General features: G+C 40.7%; 1 protein-coding gene and 1 non-coding gene across 3 annotated transcripts; both read left to right on the top strand.

Annotated features, from left to right (window-relative positions):
- Positions 1-570: 570 nt before the first annotated feature.
- trnas-cga (transfer RNA serine (anticodon CGA)) lies at positions 571-652 on the top strand. The gene has a single exon. It is a non-coding gene; the product is annotated as a tRNA-Ser (tRNA).
- Positions 653-1,211: 559 nt separating this feature from the next.
- Positions 1,212-20,711, top strand: nabp1a (nucleic acid binding protein 1a). 2 transcript variants are annotated; one of them, XM_029703564.1, is made up of 7 exons: positions 1,212-2,236; positions 2,310-2,360; positions 2,579-2,717; positions 3,220-3,291; positions 5,946-6,030; positions 12,648-12,711; positions 17,788-20,711. In XM_029703564.1, exons 1-7 carry the CDS (start codon positions 2,143-2,145, stop codon positions 17,985-17,987), a joined length of 705 nt encoding a protein of 234 aa, XP_029559424.1. In that variant the 5' UTR covers positions 1,212-2,142; the 3' UTR covers positions 17,988-20,711. The 2 variants fall into 2 exon arrangements, with proteins under 2 accessions (XP_029559424.1, XP_029559425.1); XM_029703565.1 differs by lacking the exon at positions 2,310-2,360.
- Positions 20,712-23,626: the final 2,915 nt, after the last annotated feature.

The raw sequence follows: 23,626 nt of genomic DNA on the forward strand, positions 1-23,626 counted from the left end.
TGGGTTGGGCCAGTCTTCCAAGTGGGTGGGCCCAGGCCCACCCATGGCTGCGCCCCTGCCCAGTCATGTGAAATCCATAGATTAGGGCCCAATGAATTTATTTCAATTGACGGATTTCCTTATATGAACTGTAACACTGCCAAATTTTTGAAATTGTTGCACGTAGCGTTTATATTTATGTTAAGTATAAATATACTTTCCTGTGGATATATTCTCACATTCCTACGTGCAAAAAGTATATCATTTTCAGAAACATTCTGGCTTGTAGAGGTCGTCAGAGGAAACTTCCCTTATCAAAACGCAAATTTTTGCCCGAGGTAGAATTCAATTTAATTCAAAGTCGAGTCTTCGGGTTAGGTAAGCACATTCTGCTGCTATGCAATAATACGAAAGCAACTAATAGTTGTGCAAAAATACGAAAGAAAACATCAAAATGGTTTTGTTATTAAACTCACCTGCTTCGAGATCGTAGAACGTTATCACATAAAGTGTACGACGTACATAGAATGTTATACCAAAAAGTTTACAACTAACCTTATATAGCCCTATCTCTCTTATTCTTTTTATCAAGTCACGGTGGCCGAGAGGTTAAGGCGTTGGACTCGAAATCCAATGGGGTTTCCCCGCACAGGTTCGAATCCTGTTCGTGACGATTTTTTTTGTAGAGATTTGACTGTTGCTAATTTATTTCATTTTGAGACGTAGTTTACCCAAATCGAAAATATATATTTAACAGAGTAAATGACTTCATTTGGCATACCGAACATACACAACAGTGTCATAACCAAGAAAAAAATGATATGAGCTACATTGTATATTTAATATAGATATAATTTAACATTATAGCATAAGTGCACAGCACACTTGATAACACTACTGTACAATGTGCTACAATGTGACTAGCACTGTAAATATAACCTCACAAGTGATCTTTTGTCGCGTGGCCGTCTGGATACATCTTTAAAGATAGCGTATTGCAAAAGTCAATATGGTATTGCTATGCACCAAATTATGCACTGCTAGATCAGCCAAAGCTAATAATTCGTCAGTTTTGTGATTTAGAAGAAATTAGACAAAGGGTTTAAAATAAATCGGGAGAGGGGGTATAGTCAGTGATTATTTATGGTTTTGAAACGGAAGAAAAAATACCCTCCCGTGCACCCCTTTCTTGCCAGTGAAATGGAATGGTCGGGTGTATTTATTCAACCGGTGAAACACGTTGACGTAGTTTGGGGGCATTGTTTGAAGAGCAGGGGGGAAGCGTGCCACAGTTGTCTAGATTTAAACTCGCCGAGAATTTTCTTTAGCCATAATTCAAGTCTAATTACTAGCAACACTTGAATTTACGTTTATCAAATAATTATATATAGCGGCCATGTATTAGCAACATAGACACGTACGAGTTTGTGTTGTAACAAAGCTGAAGTTGGACAGCTAACGTTAGCTAGCGCTACTTCCTCCATCAGACTAGAAATTTGTGTTAACGTTAGCTATAATTTATAATTGAGCCAACATCAGTCTTGTTCGCTATGTAAGTAGCTAGCTAGTTCAAGTAAAGCACAAGTCTTGCGTAAACTCACCATTGTGAGAATATTCAGGCTAACGTTACTGCTGTAGCTAGTTAGCACCAGATGAAAGAGAACTGAATTGTCAGGCGTTTAAACATTTTTGGCGTTCATATTTTTTTATTCACCATAAACTGGTGTTTTAGATTAATACTTAGCACAGCAATATCGTTTAATGTAGTTGGCTAGCTTTATGTAGTGATTTTTTTTTAACGTTTAACTAAGATTGTTCTAGCAGGAAGTACAGTAACCTTAAGAGAATAGCTTGGTAGAAAATGGAGTAAAGCAGCTACAGTAGTCCATCCATTGAAAAGCAAAAGTAACGTTAGCTTGTTATCCTTTTGGAGGCTAGCTTTATAAATCGGGAACCCCACATCTCCTTTGTTTTAGGTTGTGGCAAAAAAAACTTTTTCAAGTAACTTTGTATAGACCGCTTGCAAGTTATGACAATCCCTTTATGTTGAAAACTAACGTTAGCTGGCTAGTTTGCTGCTAGCTACCGACCGAATGCTGCTACCGATTGCATAGCTTCCTAGACAGCTTACTAGCGTGTCACTTTCCCAACTGCATCCTAAAGATGTCGAACGCCATAAACGAAGGTCTGTTCTTGATAAAAGACGTGAAGCCTGGATCGAAAAATTTAAATATCGTATTCATTGTTTTGGAAATAGGTAAGTTGGTGGAGATAACAATGTCGTGTTTCTCGTGTCATGTCAACCTAGATTCGTTACCGTTTTCTTAAAGGGCCAGAGGAACAATTGAGTCGATTGTGCAACTTAGTGCAAACATGTAATCGTGAGTATTAAAAAAATATTAAAACAAATGCCTCAGCGAGTAATAACATACAATTACCTTTATTTATGTTTGTTTTTGCTTTGGTCATGTTCTGACAGATATTACAGCCATGAGGACTTGGTCACCCATCACAAAGACTATGTAGAAGAGCTATGTTTATTGAATTGCATTTCTAAAGGGAAAACTTCACTTGCTCTTATTCTTTTATTATATGTTAGGACGGGTAACCAAGACGAAGGATGGCCATGAGGTGCGTTCCTGCAAGGTAGCGGACAAGAGCGGAAGCATCGCCATCTCTGTCTGGGACGAGCTGGGCAGCCTCATTCAGCCTGGGGACATTATCCGGCTGACCAGAGGGTATTGACCCAAACCCATTGGGCTTACTGCAATGATTCTCATCTCTGGCATTGGCTACCCCCATGGTTGTACATTTTGTTCTAGCCAAGCACAATAACATCCCATTTAACTACTCATTAAGCCATTTGATATGTTGAATCAGGTGTGCTTTTACTGACTAGAACAGAAATGCAACCTTGGCAGGACATGAGGATTGGAGATGAGAAACACTGCATGACAGGTAGAGGCCTTGACTGATATGAGCAGTTAGTATATGGAGCATACACTCCCCTGAGCACCTGCACAGGCTTACCATTGATTCTGTTATGACAAGAATCTTAGAAAAGTGAATAGAAGTATAGCAAAATGTGTTAGTCAAAAAACAATACTCATGAAAACCCATGAGCTGTTTTCCCCTCTGGAATATAATTCATTTTTCTGAAATTAGTAGAAATGGAACTGATCCCAACCCCAGTACTTTGTTAGCTAGATACACTATCTTGACTTTCCTCCATCTCTGCAGCTACGCCTCCATGTGGAAGGGCTGCCTGACCCTGTACACTGGAAGAGGTGGAGACCTGCAGAAGATTGGAGAGTGAGTACAGTCTATTTATACCACCAGGAACTTCCTGTATTTCACGAGAATTCAACTGGCCACTTGCCGCACTCTTTATGATTTAATGATGCATAAAAGCAGAGAACACAAAGTGAGACTGTTTCCCCTCCCAAAAAACTCTGTGGTTGATGACTCATGTTGAAAAAGTGGTAGTGTAGGAGTCTCATACCAAGAAAAACAGAACATAACAACACTGATATCATGGTTTGGGTAGCATTCAACAGGCCTGAAATTTGATGAAAGAAAAAAAAGTATCTGAACTTGTCCAATAAGAGTGCTTGTTTTTCAAAAATGTTGCGTGAAAAGTACTAATGTGCAACCCCACTGCCCTTCCACTATTGTATTGTAAACATGTCTTGTTCTATCAAACAAAACATATCTGTTCTTACATCTTTCTACAATAGTTGAGCAACAGGAATCGCATTTAGTTTAAGAATACAGAAGGTTATATTGCTTTGAAATAGGTTTGGCGATAGTACGATAGCAACGTTTATCGACAATGATTGACAGCCATGGTCGACGTTGACGACATCATGATTTGACAAGATGGTTTAGTGTATTTGAGTGGCGCCACACAGTACATTTTTGTCTTGCAGGGCAGCACACAAGTGACATTCTGAGTCTGCCTATTCCAATATGCTCTAGCCCATTTCAATAAATGTTGTATAGCCTACAGAATGTAAGAGGAATGTAGTCCTGAAAGAACAGAATTCCACCAAATCAGCGCAAAATGTCCAGTTTTATAACACACTCTTTAACTATCTGTTAAAAAAAAAAAAAATAGCCTATGTTCCATTCTCTCTCCATTCGATAGGCTATGAATATGACTGAAGGCTACGCTTCATCGTTTTATGCATGGCTTTCTCCCGATCAAACATTAAATGTAACAGAATTATTTGAAAGCCTTAAGGTAAGATTAATAACATGAGCACAAACAATATCAATAGCCTATAGAAAAAGCTAATGACCATTTTATTTAAGTTTAACTGTTATTATGAAATTATCCATGCGGGGTGAGAAAATTCCTCCATGCAGGGTTGAAAACCAAATTGGACAATTACCTATCCTCCAATTAGGCCTATCATAAAAGCTTTAAGACCAGTTTAAGTTATGAACATTAGCTTATTTTCCAAGTATTCTAGCCTATCAAAGTGTTCTCCTAAAGTCGTTGTGGCTTTCAAAAATAACAAGAATGAAAGTCTGTAACCTAAGCCTAGGCATAGGCTATTCTCAAGCACTGCTTTGAGAGATCGAATAAACAATATTTATTTTTCTATTTTGAGGCAAATAAAGCAATTATTATCCAGTTCTGAAGACTGTAGACTGCTTCTATCCAGGCCATGATGTAGGCCTAAAACCTAGCTCACTACGGTAAGACAGCCCGTTCATCATCAGTCACTGCTCCATCATGTGCAAGCCACACAGACACACAACTGTTCTGCTCCTCCACTAGCAGGGAACATTAGAAAAGATGTGCCATTGCCTGCACTGCCCATGCTTTCAACCACATCATGATTCGTCCAGTTGCATTAGGTTTCACGCTATAGCCCACCCTAAGTTTTAGGAGTATTTTTTTTGTTGGAAAAAAATAATACTTTTTTGGGTGGCCAATCGGGGCGATAGCATCGTATATCAATGTTTTATGGGTACATGATCATGATAGGACAAAGGTTGACATCGCCCAAACCTGCTTTGAAATATAGGTGTCATGTATACTGAACAAAAATATAAACGCAACATGTAAAGTGTTGGTCCCATGTTTCATGAGCTGAAATAAGAATCCCAGTTTTCCATACGCACAAAAATCTTATTTCTCTCCAATTTTGTGCACAAATGAGTTTACATCCCTGTTAGTGAGCATTTCTCCTTTGCCATGATAATCTATCCACCTGACAGGTGTGGTATATCAAAAAGCTGAGTAAACTGCATGATCATTACACAGGTGCACCTTGTGCTGGGGACAATAAAAGGCCACTATAAAATGTGCAGTTTTGTCACACATGCCACATATGTCTCAAGTTGAGGGAGTGTGCAATTGGCATGATGACTGCAGGAATGTCCACCAGAGCTGTTGCCAGAGACTTGAATGTTCATTTCTCTAACATAAGCTGCCTCCAACGTGGTTTTAGAGGATCTGGCAGTACATCCAACTGGCCTCACACCACAGACCACGTGTTACCACGCAAGCCCAGGACCTCCACATCTGGCTTCTTCACCTGCGGGTTTGTTATGAGACTGGACAGCTGATGAAACTGAGGAGTATTTCTGTCTGTAATGAAGCCCTTTGTTGGGCCTGGCTCCCCAGTGGTTAGGCCTATGCCCACCCATGGCTGCTCCTCTGCCCAGTCATGTGAAGTCCATAGATTGATGCATAATGAATTTATTTAAATTGACTGTTTCTTATATAAGCTGTTACTCAGTAATATCGTTGAAATTGTTGCATGTTGCGTTTATTTCTTCAGTATAGTTTCAAGCTGGCTACATTACATTGTTTTAATGCTTTTCGGTACAAGTTGATGCATGCAACATTACTTGAATGTGCTGGGTTACTTTTAAATATCAATGACATGCATGCAGTATTAACATACAGGGTTAATGTTCCTAACATTCACTAAATGTATTCCCTCCCATAGGTTTTGCATGGTGTATTCCGAAGTGCCTAACTTCAGTGAACCCAACCCAGATCTGCTAGCCCAGAACAACCAGCAGAACAAGACTGTAAGTACCTCTACCCTACCCTGGTCTCAGATCTATTTGTTCTGTCTTGCCAACTCCTATGGGCATTGTTATTGCCAAACATGTTGGCTATCCAGCACAAACAGCTCTGTGACCAGGCTAACGGTAGTCCACCTCCAGATTGCTCAAGAGGGTTGGTTAATTAAAAACGAAAAGCTGAAATGTCTTTAGTCAATAAGTAAAACATTTCTTAACAAGTCACATAAGTTGCATGGACATAAATTGCATCCAATTAGTGTTTAACATTATTTTTGAATGACTACCTAATCTCTGTACTCCTCACTTAATGATCTGTAATGTCCCTCAGTCGAGCAGTGAATTTCAAGCACAGATTCAACCACATAGACCAGCGAGGTTTTACAAAGAAAGGCACCTATTGGTGGATGTGTAAAAACAAATATATTTATTATTATTATTATTATTATAAGAAAAGCAGACATTGAATATCCCTTTGAGCATGGTGAAGTCATTAGTTACACTTTGGATGATGTATCAATATACCCAGTCACTACAAAGATACAGGCGTCCTTACTAACTCAGTTGCCAGAGTGGAAGAACACCACTCAGGGATATCAATGAGTCCAATGGTGACTTTCAAATAGTTGCAGAGTTTGATTTCTGTGATAGGACAAAACTAGGATCAACAACATTGTAGTTACTCCACAATATTAACTTAATTGACAGTGAAAACAAGGAAGCCTGTACATAATACAAATATTCCAAAACATGGATCCTGTTTGCAGTAAGGCACTGAAATAAAACTGCAAAAAATGTGGCAAAGAAATGAACTTTGTCCTGAATAGAAAGCATTATGTTTTGAGGCAATTCCAACACAACACAGTACCACTTTCCATATTTTCAAGCGTGTTGGCTGCATCATGTTATGGGTTTTCTTGTCATCGGCGAAGACTAGGGAGTTCTTTATGATAAAAAGAAACGAGTAGCACCTATCTGCTTTCCAACACCCTGGGAGACATTCACCTTTCAGCAGGACAAGAACCTAAAGCACAAGGCAAAATATACATTGGAGTTGCTTACCAAGACGACATTGAATGTTCCTGAGTGGCCTAGTTAGTTTTGACTTAAATCGGCTTGAAAATCTATGGCAAGACGTTAAAATGGCTGTCTAGCAATGATCAACAACCAACCTGAAAGAGCGTGAAGAATTATTAAAATGTGCTAATTTTGTACAATCCTGGTGTGCAAAGCTCTAAGAGACTTACCCAGAAAGTCTATACGATTGAAACAGACTTTAAGTAACTCAAAAGGAGAACACGTTTCTGAGAGAATCTGGTACTTAATGGCATCAAAGAAATATGTTGAAGATCCTGAAAGTCTTGTGAAATTATTTCTTACAGCACTACAGATCTCAGGTGATACTGTTGACAAAATCAAACTTTGAGATAAGAGCGCCCAATCATTGGCAAATTTTTGCATTCCTTAAAGATAAAACAATGGTTTAAAAGCCTGGGTAAAAGACTTTCTGGCAGGAATGGTCCAGTTCCCGAAGGAAATTGCAGAACAGTGCAAAGGTCTGTTCCCACTCTTCATGGTGAATAGATTGAAAGGGAAATGTGTAGCTCTCGTAGTCGATAAACTGTATATTGATAACGAATTGTGCCGAGACACCAGGACTATTCCATGGCTATTCTAAATATTACAAAATTCCCGGAGTCGTCGAATAATGGATCACCCAATACTATCCATGGTAGGGATTGTAATATTTTTTTACGGGGGAAAACAATAAAATGCAACAATTGATAAAGACATAAGCTACACTATACCATTCAAGATGGGGAATGTTGTAAAATAATTAGTATTCAACTTTCTATTTATAGTATTTAAAATAGATAAGACGGCACTAGAAGAAAGGATAATTATTGAAAAAATAAATCTTAAAATATAAGGAACTGGAACACAAGTACTCAAGCCTGAAATTAGGTAGGAATCAACAACAGGAATAAATCAGAGGACAGAAAGCACAGTTTGTGCGGGTGTAAGGTGGCGTGTGTATTTTTGTTTGGGAAAAGTGGAGTAAAAAAGAAATGGTTGCAAATGTCAGAGCCCATGTTTCTATGAGCAGGAGTTGAGAGCTTTCAATTTTGTGCAGATATGGGATATACCTTTTTTTAAATTATAAGTAGTTTATTTATTGTCCTATCATGGTGGAACGGTCCCCAACTCTATACCCTAGACACCCACCTGAGCGACCCATACTCTAAAGAGAAGTCCTTATCTGTTTTATAGGCCTACTGCAAGTAGCCTATACCCAGCCAAGATGGAAAGATATAAATGCAGTCAGACACCCACTAAAGCAGCACCGCCCCCTCAAGATTCTGAGCCTGCCTGGCAGTTGGTCCTTCAAAGCCTCTGGATGGGTGAGCATAATATTCAACGATTTTCTCAGTCGCTAATGAGAACCTTGTACCTAGCTGGTGGGGTGCCCCCACCCAGGTAGTGTCAGTACTGGTAACACTAGCTGCAGTAACCCATGGGGAGGGGGTTCACACTCAGGCAATAAGAGGGGGCAAATTATTGTGGCCCTGGTGGCACATAATAATCGAAGGTCTGACTGCACAGAGATGCTTGGGAAAATGGTCACAACGGGGCACCTGTGTGTGTTTCAGGGGAAGGGGGTGTACCTGATCTCAAACTTGACATTGGTTAATCAAATCTTCCCATTGTTGCTCAATGTTGCATGCCTTTTCAAACAGCTACAACTGTATGTGTTTGTACATCAAGTCCTTTCTTGACTTGGATGGCACAACTGTACAACATCTGAGCTTGTTGTGTTTGTGGGGGAAGGGTGTGTGTTTAACCCACATCTGTTGCTATGGAGTAATGATGTTGGGGACGATATAGGATGAATCACAATTTTAGAAAATAATTGCTTGCCAAAAATTTACATTTTGTGATGGCCATCCTGGTTATAGGTAACAATCCTTTGCATAAACTGCCTACATTATTTGTTAATTGTGGAAATTAAGATGGAAATGGAAATGCTTTTGGCGGTTGATCTGCTTCTGTTCTGTGTTCACTTGGATGACAACCCAACTTGGGATGGGGGGAGGTTTTAGCGGGTGGAATAGTGGAGGACAATTGGATGTTTACATAGTAACAATGCAAATATCATGGTACAGCTATATGAACACTCAATCATTATGGCACTTTTTAACAGTAAGTTTACAAACGTATATTATGATGAACAGAATTGGGTGCTGGGCGGTGAGAAATTATTCTCCCATAGGCAAAGAAACTCAAAGGGGTGACGATATTAATGAACAATTTTGATCCAAATGTGCAAATTGTCCAAACGGATCCGCAAAGTAGATGGATTATTTTAAATGTGTTATTGGATCATGATCAGATTTGGCTAATTTATTTATATGGTCCAAATAATGATCCACGCTTGTTTTAAAATAAATAATTATAATCCACAGCCACATAGATGAGAGAGATACTTTTTATATACTGTAGTTTTTTTACTTTATCAATTGTTGTATTTTGTTTCCCTTTTAATTTATTCACATTGAAGAGTGGGTACAGAACTTGGCGCCATTCTGCAATTACCTTCAGGAGCTGATCATTCATGCCTATATACTGTACTATATTACGTATTGGATCACAAAAAAAACAACTTTTACATTACTGTGTAGTTTACCAATAAAAGGGTCTGACCGTGATGTGAATATATTTTTCGGGAAATCATCTCACTAAAATACATTATAATAAAGTTAGCAAAAATTGATAAGATCTTGCTACCATGGAAAGGAAAATGCCTATGTTAAAATCACCCTGAATAACTCTTGAGTCATATCCCAGTTGATCTATTTGCTTTATGGCCTTGCCTACACCTAGCAACCTATTTTAATTTTTTTTTTTTTTAATTATATGAGCAAAAAAGATAAAATTTTTCTTGGAACAGCAAGCTAGATAAAATTAAACAGGCCTATTTATATGATGAATTCGGAGGGCAGAAATGATTAACCTCCACGGGATCGGTGTCCGTATACCGGGACAGTTGAGCTAACGTGTGCTAATGTGATTAGCATGACTGTTGTAAGTAACAGCAAACTTTTCAGGACATAGACATGTCTCATATGGGCAGAAAGCTTCAATTCTTCTTAATCTAACTGCACTGTCCAATTTACAGTAGCTATTACAGTGAAAGAATACCATGTTATTGTTTGAGAGTGAAACAAACTTTTCACGGCAACTGGTTTGATACATTCACCTCTGAAGGTAAATAATGTTCTTACATTCTGTAATCTTGCTCTGATTTGTCATCCTGAGGATCCCAGAGATAACATGTAGCGTAGTTTGGTTTGATCAATTTTTTTTATATTCAAATGTGGGAACTGGGTTCTACAGTTTGAACCCCTGCTGTCTCTGGCTCCACACCCACCCCGCCTGGCTATCTATATGTGTGAAAGTTATTGTGTAAGCTAAGGATCCATCATGTATGACATTCCTGGGAGTGTGTAAAGTTTAATTTTGTGTTACCATATCACTTTTGTATGTTATCTATAGTTATGTACTTAAATGTATCAATTGACCAATTTGGCACATTTGGGCAGACTTGATACAAAATATTGTCCAGTATTGCAATGCTTCACTGGATCAATCTGAAACTTTGCACACTGCTGCCATCTAGTGGCCAAAATCTAAATTGCACCGAAACTGCAATATTATATTGTGGTCTTTCTCTTGCATTTCAAAGATGGAACAAATAAAAAAAAAATTATACATGCAGTGCATTTGGAAAGTACCCCTTGACTTTTTAAACATTTTGGTAGGTTACAGCTTTATTCTAAAATTGATTAAATAGTTTTTTCCCCTCATTCTACACACTACCCCATAATGACAAAGCAAAAACAGTTTTATTTGCAAATGTATTAAATAAAAAACATACCTTATTTACATAAGTATAAAGACCCTTTGCGATGAGATTAGAAATTGAGCTCAGGTGCATCCAGTTTCCATTGATTACCCTTGATGATTGGAGTCCACCTGTGGGGAAATTCAGTTGATTCGACCTGATTTGGAAAGGCACACGCATGTCTATATAAGGTCCCACAGTTGACAGTGCATGTTAAAGTAAAAACCGAGCCATGAGGTCAAAGGAGTTGTCCGTAGAGCTCCGAGACAGTATTGTCGAAGCATAGATTTGGTGTACCAAAAATATTCTGCACCAGTGACGATCCCCAAGAACACAGTGGCCTCCATTCTTAAATGGAAGGAGTTTGGAACCACCAGGACTCTTCCTAGAGCTGGCCACCTGGCCTAACTGAGCAATTGGGGGAGAAGGACCTTGGTCAGGGAGGTGACCATGAATCTGATGGTCAGACAGCGCTCCAGAGTTCCTCTGTGGAGATGGGAGAACCTTCCAGAAAATCAACCATCTCTGCAGCACTCCACCAATCCTGCCTTTTATGTTAGTGGCCAGATGGAAGCCACTCTCCAGTAAAAGGTGAAGCATGGTGGTGGCAGCATCATGCTGTGGGGATGTTTTTCGTGGACTGGGAGACTAATCAGGATCGAGGGAAAGATGAACGAAGCAAAATACAGAGATCCTTGATGAATACCTGCTCCAGTGCGCTCAGGACCTCAGACTGGGGAGAAGGTTCACCTTCGAACAGGACAACGACCCTAAGTACACAGCCAAGACAATGCAGGAGTGACTTCGGGACAAGTCTCTGAATGTCCTTGAGAGGCCCGGACTTGAACCCAATTGAACATCTCTGGAGAAACTGGAAAATAGCAGGGTGCAGCGCCGCTCCCCTTCCAACCTGACAGAGCTTGAGAGGATCTGCAGAGAAGAATGGGAGGAACTCCCCAAATACAGGTGTGCCAAGCATGTAGCGTCATACCCAAGAAGACTTGAGGCTGTAATTGCTGCCTTAGGTGCTTCAATAAAGTACTGAGTAATGGGTCTGAATACTTATGTAAATGTGATTTCTGTTTTATTTAAAATTTGCACACATTTTTGCTTTGTCATTATGGGGTATTGTGTGTAGATTGATTAGGGGATATAAACAATTTAATACATTTTAGAATAAGGCTGTAGCTTAACAAAATGTGGAAAACTTCAAGGAGTCTGAATACTTTCCGACTGCAATGTGTATTTACAAAACAAAATGGGGGATTGGAAATAATGCAGACAATTTACATTGGTGGAAGCTGCAATATTAAAGCTGATCTACCCCCCCAAAAAAATTTTTAAAAAATAAAATAAAAATGTAATCCCACTTTGTAACACCGCAAAATGTGGAAAAAGTAAACAGGTGTGAATACTTTCTAAAGGCACTGTACCAAGAACAACATCAACGGCAGACACTCTCTAGAAAAGGAAATGCTCAGTTTACACACCTAAATCAATGTTCATTTGAAAGCACAAACAAAATTCTAATTCAAGTTTCAGAGAACAGGAATTGCCCATCTGTGTCTTAGACTCTACATGTGTAAAGTGTTTTTAGTTTTTACAGAGTCTTAATGAGGTTAGTGGGTTAGTTAATCCCAAAATATTGAATGGTGTGAGGTGATGCTTAATGGACTTTTTAAAAAGTGTTTTCTAATGCCCTCACCATCTCCCCTTGCAGGGCAAATCGGATCAGAGGGGGAATTCTCCGCCTAATCAGAATTCAGGTACACCTGCTCAGTCAGGTAAGTGATAATTGGGGTGGTGGGGCACTTGATCTAGTCAGAAAATCCACAATGAATCACACTGTTTAAATTCACTAATTTGTTCATATTGGCGTATAACAACTGAAATCAGTTTAGATTTCCAGGCTAGTTGAGGTCCAGGCCCAGTCCAGAAACATCTAGCCCCTACCCCCAGTGTAGCTCTGAAAGTATTTGATGGGTATAAGCAATATGGCAAAAACTCCAAAAAGTCCACCTAACTTATCAGGGGGTGAGGTATTAGTTCTGTTTGATAGACCCTTTGTACACACAACTGTGGCAGAAGCATTCGTGTTGTGCTATTTAAAGTAGAACCTGCTTTGACAACTGGAGAATGGGCGTTTCTACTCCGCTTTGCACGGCGCAGCGGAATCGATGACCTACGAGGTGATAAATGTTACGCTGCTCTATTTTCTCTGTTTGTGGGGATGCATTCTGCTTCGTCCAGAAAATGTTGAGGGATAGGGGTTGCTTTAAATTGTCACACTTTCACATGTTTTTGCTGCCTTTGTGTGTACAGAGTAAACTGGGTGACGGCCCACCACGTGAGCAGGTGAAGGTGGGGGCACTGTTCTCTGGTATATTGTCAACAAAGAAGCCTGATGGATTGTTCAGAAACATGTATTCATTCCATAAAATGAATGTAAAAAAGATTAACTAGATTAGTTCTATACTCAGCAAAAAAAGAAGCATCTCTTTTTCAGGACCCGTCTTTCAAAGATGATTTGTAAAATTCCAAATAACTTCACAGATCTTCATTTGTGAACGGTTTAAACACTTTTTCCAATGCTTGTTCAATGAACCATAAACAATTAATGAACATGCACCTGTAGAACGGTCGTTAAGACACTAACAGCTTACAGACGGTAAGCTGTTAGTGTCTTAACGACCGTTCTACAGGTGCATGTTCATTAATTGTTTATGGTTCATTGAACAAGCATTGGAAAAAGTGTTTAAACCGTTCACAAATGAAGATCTGTGAAGTTATTTGGAATTTTACAAATAAGGTCACAGTTATGAACGTTTAGGACACTAAATAGGCCTTTCTACTGACTCTGAAAAACATTGAATGAAAGATGCCCAGGGTCCCTGCTCATCTGTGTCAACGTGCCTTCGGCATGCTGCAAGATGTGGACAGGACAATAAATTGCAATGTCCATACTGTGAGACGCCTAAGACGGCGCTACAGGGAGACAGGACGGACAGCTGATCATCCTCGCAGTGGCAGACCATGTTTTTATTTTACCTTTATTTAACTAGGCAAGTCAGTTAAGAACAAATTCTTATTTTCAATGACGGCCTAGGAACAGTGGGTTAACTGCCTTGTTCAGGGGCAGAACGACAGATTTGTACCTTGTCAGCTCTGGGATTCGAACTTGCAACCTTTCGGTTACTAGTCCAACGCTCTAACCACTAGGCTACGCTGCCGCCCTGTTTAACAACACCTGCACAGGATTGGTACATCCGAACATCACACCTGCGTAACAGGCACAGGATGGCAACAACTGCCCGAGTTACACCAGGAACGCACAATCCCTCCATCGGTGCTCAGTCTGTCCGCGATAGGCTGGACTGAGGGCTTGTAGGCCTGTTGTCTGGTGTGGACCTGCCTTACACAAACCCACCGTCGCTGGACCAGACAGGACTGGCAAAAAGTGCTCTTCACTGACAAGTCGCGGTTTTGTCTCACCAGGGGTGATGGTCGGATTTGCGTTTATCGTCAAAGGAATGAGCGTTACACCGAGGCCTGTACTCTGGAGTGGGATTGAGGTGGAGGGTCCTTCATGGTCTGGGGCAGTGTGTCACAGCATCGGACTGAGCTTGTCATTGCAGCGAATCTCAACACTGTGTGTTACAGGGAAGACATCCTCCTCCCACATGTTGTACCCTTTCTGCAGGGTACCAGCATGACAATGCCACCAGCCATACTGCTCGTTCTGTGCGTGATTTTCTGCAAGACATGAATGTCAGTGTTCTGCCATGGCCAGCGAAGAGCCCGGATCTCAATCCCATTGAGCACGTCTGGGACCCGTTGAATCAGAGGGTGAGGGCTAGGGCCATTCCCCCCAGAAATGTCCGGGAACTTGCATGTGCCTTGGTGGAAGAGTGGGGTAACATCTCACAGCAAGAACTTGCAAATCTGGTGCATTCTGTGAGGAGAAGATGCACTGCAGTACTTAATGCAGCTGATGGCCACACCAGATACTGACTTACTTTTGTTTTTGACCCCCCCCCCTTTGTTCAGGGACACATTATTCCATTTCTGTTAGTCACATGTCTGTGGAACTCGTTCACTATGTCTGAATCTTATGTTCATACAAATATTAACACGTCAAGTTTGCTGAAAATAAACAGTTGACAGTGAGGATGTTTCTTTTTTTGCTGAGTTTATGCGTTTTGTGTTGCTTATACTCATCAAATCCTCTCTGATCTACATGCAGTGCCTTAATCGGTCAGGCATGTCAATGTACATGGTCATACTTGATTTTGAACTTCTTTTTGCTAGTGCCAAATTATGCCACCTACGAGTAACTGCCAAAATATAGGGAACCAACCCTGTCTTAACCTTTCTCCTACAATTTCTGTGGCCCTGTGGAAATATAATTAACATAATAAAAACATCCCCATCTGTCTAGGCTAGAGATGTTTTTTTGCATGGGCTGTCTCAATCAACTGCATCTGTTAATATTGCCCTTCTGTATCTGCGGTGGAAGGTGGCAGAGCTAGAGCTGTGTTTGTCAGACCATAAAACATCCCAAAAATCTGTCTTCTCACAAACGTCTAAAGCATCAGAACGGTTTGGCCTACAAACTATTGACCCCTCTGTGGAAAGATGAGACTCTCTGAAACATGATGGTGCTGCTCTACGACCCCCACAAGTGTCACGGGACTTGTCTGAAGGTGGAAATAGTTTAGTGCCTAGAATAAGGGGTTAAATACATGTGTGTGTAAAAAAAAAAAAAAAAATGGTTTCCTGGTCTTTTATTTCTCAGATTTTGGACAAACACTTCAGAACAAACTTAGTGCCCCCCAAGTTAAAAAAAAATAAAAAATCTGTTCCATGTAGTGAATCTGTTATTCAAAGCATTTCTATGGGCTAATAGCAGAAACGCTAAAGTCAATAAAAATGTTTAAGCTTAATGCTTCTTGGCATGACCATCTTAAAACGATTCCATATGTTAGCTTATCCAGCTGCAGATTATGCACACAGACTCCTTGTGGTCTGCTAACTTCAAATACTCATTTACTTGCGTCTCGGATGGTATTTTTGCATTTCAAATGCTATGTGCGTGCGCAACCTGTACACTTTTTGTTATCGACTGAGTCAGTCGACTGTCTGCTCTACAAATCACCTTCCATCCTAAATAACTACTTCTAGTTCAGTAGGTCACAATTTACCCTTGATGCATCACGATTTTAATGCTCTCCAACACGGCCATTAACTTTGTTCCTAGGCATTGGTGTGTTACGCACACTAGCTCTGGTCCAGGGTGTTATGTTAACCACTGTTGCTTGTGCAGCTAGCTAGTACAACGCTGGACACTCGCTGCTCGCAAGTACGACTTTCAGGGGTAGGCAACCCTGGTACTTAGTTTTAGATTTTAACCAACCTAGAAAATCAGGTGGGTTGAATTTAGGCAATCACTGACCTGAACAATTAGCTCAGTTGGTCAGGTGTGGTGCCTAGTTGGAACAAAATCTTGCATTATCATTGGCACTCCAGGAGCAGGGATGCCTACCCCTGACCTAGCTTCTAATTCTAAATGTAATTTCATCACCTGTGCTGTTGGTGGCGGTAATGCACCATCCTCTCTGGCACCATTTGATATCTTGCCTCATTTCTTATGCCTCACAATGTCTGTGTGAAGTTATCTGCTGGAGTCAGACTCTGGAAAATAATATCCTCCCGCAGGCCTTAAGCATGATGGGATGTTAATTGCTTAAATAACTTGAACCACACCTGTGTGGAAGCACCTGATTTCAACCTACTTTGTATCCCTCATTTACTATAGTGTTTCCAATGCTTTGGCAGTTGCATGTGCGTACTATATGACAAAGTATGTGGACATCTGCTCATCGACCATCTCATTCCAAAATCATGGGCATTAATATAGAGTTGGTTACCCCCTATGCTACTATAACAGCCTCCACTCTTCTGGGAAGTTTTTCCGCTAGATGTTGGAACATTGCTGCGGGGACTTGCTTCCATTCAGCCACGAGCGTTAGTGAGGTCGAGCCCTGATGTTGGGCAATTAGGCCTGGCTCAGTTGGCATTCCAATTAATCCCAAAGCTGTTCCATGGGGTTGAGGTCAGGGCTCTGTGCAGGCCAGTCAAGTTCTTCCACACACATCTCGACAAACCATTTCTGTATGGACCTCAATTTATGCACAGGGGCAATGTCACGCTGAAATAGGAAAGGGCCTTCCCTAAACTGTTGCCACAAAGTTGGAAGAACAGAATCATCTGGAATGTCATTGTATGCTGTAGCATTAACATTTCTCTTCACTGAAACTAAGGCGTCTAGCCCGAACCATTAAAAAAAAAAACAGCCCCAGACCATTATTCCTCATCCAGCAGACTTTGCAGTTGGCACTATGCATTCGGGCAGTTAGCATTCTCCTGACATCCGCCAAACCCAGATTCATCGTGGATTGCCAGATGGTGAAGCGTGATTCATCACTCCAGAGAACACGTTTACACTGCTCCAGTCTAATTCCTCAATATAGTCTATGTCCATGTTTAACTGGAAGTGTTAGTTTGGGTTTCTGAATGGCTGTCTCACATCTTTATTCAATTGGTGCTACTGTTACCTAAGCATAGTGGACTCATGCATTTTGTATGTTTGGTCCATGGCAGGCGGCCTTTCTGGCCTGCTGCTTTCATGTCAAGTTATGATGCTCATCTCTATGCCATGTCTATTCAAAGGATTAAGAAAGCGGTAGTCTGCTATATTTGATAAATTAACTCTGACACATGTTTCCCCCTCCTATGTGATACACACCGTTGGTCATGACTGCTGTTCTTAGCATTTTTGCCCATCCCTTCTCTTCCCACAGGAAACGGTGCCATGATACCATTTGTCAACAACAGTTCTCCCTCCACTCCTCGTGACCCTGTCTTTGGGGGTGTGGGGCGGACTAACGGCCGTTCCCCTGGCAGCGCAGTTCCTCCAATGTCCGCTGTGGGACCTCCCAGTGCCCCCAAGCCTTCGGTCACTATTAGCAATGGCAGGGACCCCCGGCGTGCCAAGAGATGAAACTGGCATTAGGGAAATATTTCCCCTGGCCTCTTAACCCCCCCTTCCTCACTCTCTCCCTTCCATCTACCTTTTGAACAAGCCAGACCTGGCATTCGCAACATTATCACTGAAAAAGACTAGTTTCTGATCTGCAGCTTATACTGGTTAACCTAGTCAATGTTGTCTTTCTCTAGTTGAGCTAATGTTTGTTGGTTATGCCATCAATTGCAAAAAGCACCTCACTGAATAATTGTGACCTAAACATGAACATAGTAGCAGGACTTGCAAAGCTCTGGACATAAAGTATGTTTACCCCCTTCCACCCCCATAATTGCCAATTTTGTGCTAATGTTATTGACAACCCTCCCTGTGCCTCCCTTGCCCATCTTGTTGGCTGAAACTATACACCCTACTTGACCACTAGATGCACTTTCTTCTCTTTAAGTCAAAGTGAAAGCATCACTAATTTGATTAAGGAACTGATTACTGCTGATGGGGAAAGCCTTACGTAGGTGAAACAACTTTTTGGACAGAATTAACTAACAAACCCCCTTGGAAGGATCACTACTCCCTTCTCAACTAAAACATATCAAAAGTGACTGAAAGGAAAGGTGATAGTTTGATTTTCAACGGTAGGTCGATTAGATTTAGTTGAGAATGGCTACAGTTTTCACGAGGACTAGTTTATTTGCTGTCCAGTTATGAACAATACATTTGTTAGGTGGGAACACTTAAGAGTTTCACCGAAATATATTTTACTGCCATTTTGATTTCTGTTTCATCTCTGAGATACAGATAGTGAAGTAGTTAATGAGTGCAATAAATAATATTGTCACATTTAACTCTAGCTATGTTCCTCATTCTGTCAAACAACTTTAATCAAGACTGATGAGTAATACATTTAATCTGTTTTATCACATGAACGCATTTCCAATGAACGACAGACGGGAGAACAGTGTTTCTGATGTGTCAAAACTAGCCATAAGGCTAATATCCTTAACTTTAATCAATAGTCCTGAGGCTTGTTGCATGTCTACTCTGTGGGACGGTTTCCTAGACAGGTTAAACATAGTCCAGGACCAAAAAATTATACTCAACGGAGATTCTCCATTGAAAGTATTTTAGTCCAGGACTAGGCTTAATCTGTGTCCAGGAAACTGTCCCTATATGTCATCTATCTGAAACACTTAAAATGTTGAAACCTATTGAATAAGCTCCAGGGATCACCCAACTGCCCTCAAGTAGAGAGACATTTTAAAGATCTCATGTGGTGTTTATTTATATACTAACATTATACAGTGCCCTCCAGTGTCCATCCACTCAAGTTCTTGGCATGCCTTGTGCAGGAAACTCATTCCATGAAAGGCCAAGAATCTGCTGGTTTTTGTTAAGACCTAGTCAACCAGGTGAGAGGAGTGTCTTACTAATCAGCGACCTTAATTGATCAAGGCAAGAGCAAAAACCGCAGACACTCGGCCCTGTGTGGAATGAGTTTGACACGTGCCTTACTGGGATCATTTAGGCTGCTGCTAAAAAAACAAACAAGTAGTGCTTTTTTGGTAGTCCTCTGTGCCATATTGTACCCTTCAATTAGATTGTTATGATCAAAGTTTAGAATCCATGCTTTGCAATCTTATTTATTTCCCAAGTCCAGTTGGACTGACCTCCAAATTGTTTCAGTGCAGTTTTTGCAATAGTCTGAACTAGACGAAGCCTTCAGAAGGCCTACATATGTTGTTCAAGTAATTTATAAGCAGATATATAAAAATGTGTTAACCCTTAAGTATGTTTGCTTCTAGCCACAATAACAGAAGCTCATTCAGAGATCTAGACAAATGTAATTAAGAGACCAGTCCATATGACAGTTATTTTGGCCCATTGATTATGGTTAATTAATGTTGTGAGAAAGATGCAGTATGATGACAATTAGTACTTTACTTATTTTATCCCAGTTGTCTGTTTTGAAACTTATTTTGTAACCACACATTGCAAGAGACTAAACACACATGGCCTCATATCCTATGTTTCACAAATCACCACTGACCACAGACAGGGAAGGCTTTGGCCTGTGAGAATTTTCCCTGCACTAACTGATAGGCACTGTCACGTTCCTCAAAATAAAAATAGCTTTAGGCTATTCTGGATATTAATTAACAATTTAAAAAATAGTTATCTACTCTTTGATATTCCAAAATAGGGCTGGTTTCCCAGACCCAGATAAAGCCTATTCCTTTACCAAAAAGCACTTTAAATGAAGACTCCATTGAGCATGCATTTTTGTTCACGACTAGGCTTAATCTGTGTCTGGAAACTGGCTCATATAAAAATAAGCAATGTAATACAGTGAGAGTGCTTACTCAGTTGTTGGGTATGTGAGCTTTATATTTTGAAATGTATAAAATATTTCCTAGACAAATTGTTGATTGAATAAATGTACAGTGCATCAGACACTTTGATGACAGAGGACAACAGCACCATATTTTTGTAATATGTCTTTGGTATGTTATGAGATGTGCTCCTAAAAGTGAGTGTGCATGTGTTTTTTGTGTTTTTTGTGTATGTATGAACTAAATCCTGGGTGGTAAAAGTTGATCAAAATGAAAGCGGAAGTGTGGAGGTACAGCTGGTGATTAGACTGTAAGAATTGTGTCCTTGGAGTCATTTTCTGCCTCAGATGCTTGAAACCAAATGTATGCTTTGAAATAAGATAAACATTACCTCGCACAGGTGCATGCCATATAATGTTTAATATTCCTAATAATGATTATTCTCTTACGGTTATTTTTTGTTTCACTTATAGTATTATTGTGACAAGTTACTTTTCTGGTGACAAGGTGAGTGGTTGAACATTTTTAGAAAAACATTGTGGTCTGGTCATGACTGGAGAGTTTTTAGTGTAATTTCCCTTCAGGTAGTTAAAAAAAAAAGTAACTTAACAATTTATAGAATACATCAGTGTTATAGTACATGATCACTTACATTAATGAGACTTAAAGGAATAGTACACTCCAAACCAATGTTTATAAGATTGTTATATAGCCTCAGAAGTGCTCTTCAGTCATATTCTACAATATCTGATGAATAGATAGTATTAAGGGAAATATGCATGATCTACCTCAAATTAATGGAAAAGATCTGTTCAACCAATGTTTGAATTTGAGTGACGAGTGTTATATCGCTACATTTAATTAACCTCTTGGATGTTAAGGCCCCTGAAGAGGGGGCTAGCAAAGTTCTGGTACCTGTAATTTTAGCTTTTAAATCGATCTGTGGATGCCGTAGATCAAAATGACTACCATTCAGCAATAGCCCTAGTTCTCACGGAGTCTGGAGTATTGCCACGTTCATGTGCTAGTCAGAACAAGGAAACTTGGGTTTTCCGACTTGCTTATTTGTTGTAGCTATACAAGTGCTGCGTTCAACCAATTTAGCAAGTCGGACATTTCAGAGTTTCCTAGTTCCCCGACTGGCATGTCAACAAATCTCTTTTCACCACTTTAATTTGGGATGTCCCGCCCACCATTTCATTCGCTCATCCGACTGTCCATTATCTTCTGGCTGAACGCTACATCGCAGCAGTTGACAAAGCGCATGCCTGAAATCCTTAGATCCAAGCACAGCAGAAGAGCGTGGTTTTGACACACCAGCACAGGGATGGGCAGCTGGTGGCCCGTGGGTTCAGTTTTCAATAGATTCTTAATGTTAAATTTGCGAACTCAGTCCTGGTCTCAATTTACTGTTGAGAGGTAGAATACACAGTGCAGTTTCTCTTGTCAGTCACTCAATTAGCCCATGTCAACATTCTTATTTTCTTTTTTAGATTGGTAAGTTAGTCTAGCGGCCATTAATCAAAATGTCTAGTAATCATGGTCGAATTACCGACCGGGGGGCCTCATTGATTTTGTTCATCACTCTTACTCAGATATAATTAAAAAAACTGCAAATATTTCTCTACGCCCCATGGTAAAATGTGTAGAATTAACCCAAAAATCCCTGTCGGGGGGGCCTCTTAAAAAGTTTTGCCCACAAGGTGGGGGTGGGCACCCCCAACAAAATTTCACTTATGGCCCCCAAAAGGATCGGGCCATCTCTGACAGCATGTGTGGGTATGGATGTGGGAATGCATACCCACGAGGCACTGCGGCCCCTCATGATGACTTCTGATTTTTTTTTTGTGGCCCCGCCCCCATCAAAGGTGTCGATCCCTTTGTATTGTAAACTCTACTTCCTTTCTGTAAATGTCATTGTGCACTCAAATAATTGACTCCGGACAGTATGTAAATAGTTGTATTGTATGTTAGTGTCGTCAGGTCGGCTAGTATTTGTAACGGGATCCTGCCTTGTGCGTTGTATATTGTGAAATAATAAAAAGTGCCGATCCCTGCTCTAGCAGATTCAGGGATTGATTTCAAGTCAAATCAAACTTTATTTGTCACATGCTCCGAATACAACAAATGTAGACTTTACCGTGAAATGCTTACTTACAAGCTCTTAACCAACAGTGCAGTTCAAAAAGAGTTAAAATATTTACCAAGTAGACTAAAATAAGAAGTAATAATAAAAAGTAACACAATAAGAATAACAATAACGAGGCTATATACAGGGGTCACCGGTACCGAGTCAGTGTGCGGGGGTACAGGTTAGAGGAAATTTGTACATGTAGGTGGGGGTGAAGTGACTATGCATAGATAATAAACAGCGAGTAGCAGCAATGTACAAAAGGGAAGTGGTATCAATGTAAATTGTCCGGTGCCGATTTTATTAATTGTTCAGCAGTCTTATGGCTTGGGGGTAGAAGCTGTTGAGAAGCCTTTTGGTCCTAGACTTGGTGCTCCGGTACCGCTTGCCATGCGGTAGCAGAGAAAACAGTCTATAACTTGGGTGACTGGAGTCTCTGACAATTTTATGGGCTTTCCTCTAACACCGCCTATTGTATAGGTCCTGGATGGCAAGGGAGCTTGGCCCCAGTGATGTATTGGGCCGTTGTCACTACCCTCTGTAGCGCCTTACGGTCAGATGCCGAGCAGTTGCCATACTAGGCGGTGATGCAACCGGTCAGGATGCTCTCGATGGTGCAGCTGTAGAATCTTTTGAGGATCTGGGGACCCATGCCAAATCTTTTCAGTCTCTTGAGGGGGAAAATGTGTTGCGGTGCCCTCTTCACAACTGTCTTGGTATGTTTCGACCATGATAGTTAGTTCGTAAATTGGACACCAAGGAACTTGAAATTCTCGACCCGCTCCACTACATTCCCGTCGATGTTAATGGGGGCCTGTTCGGCCCGCCTTTTCCTGTAGTCCACAATCAGCTCCTTTTGTCTTGCTCACATTGAGGGAGAGGTTGTTGTCCTGGCACCACAATGCCAGTTCTCTGACCTTCTCCCTATAGGCCGTCTCATCGTTGTCGGTGATCAGGCCTACCACTGTTGTGTCGTCAGCAAACTTAATGATGGTGTTGGAGTCGTGCTTGGCCACGCAGTCGTGGGTGAATAGGGAATACAGGAGGGACTAAGTACACACCCCTGAGGGACCCCAGTGGGAAGGATCAGTGTGGCAGACGTCGGTAAGTCACATCCATTGTTGCCTACTCTTACCACCTGGGGGCGGCCTTCAGTAAGTCCAGGATCCAGTTGCAGAGGGAGGTGTTTATTCCCAGAG

The sequence above is a fragment of the Salmo trutta genome, chromosome 20, assembly GCF_901001165.1.
Source record: "Salmo trutta chromosome 20, fSalTru1.1, whole genome shotgun sequence".
NCBI classification, from domain to species: Eukaryota; Metazoa; Chordata; class Actinopteri; order Salmoniformes; family Salmonidae; genus Salmo; species Salmo trutta.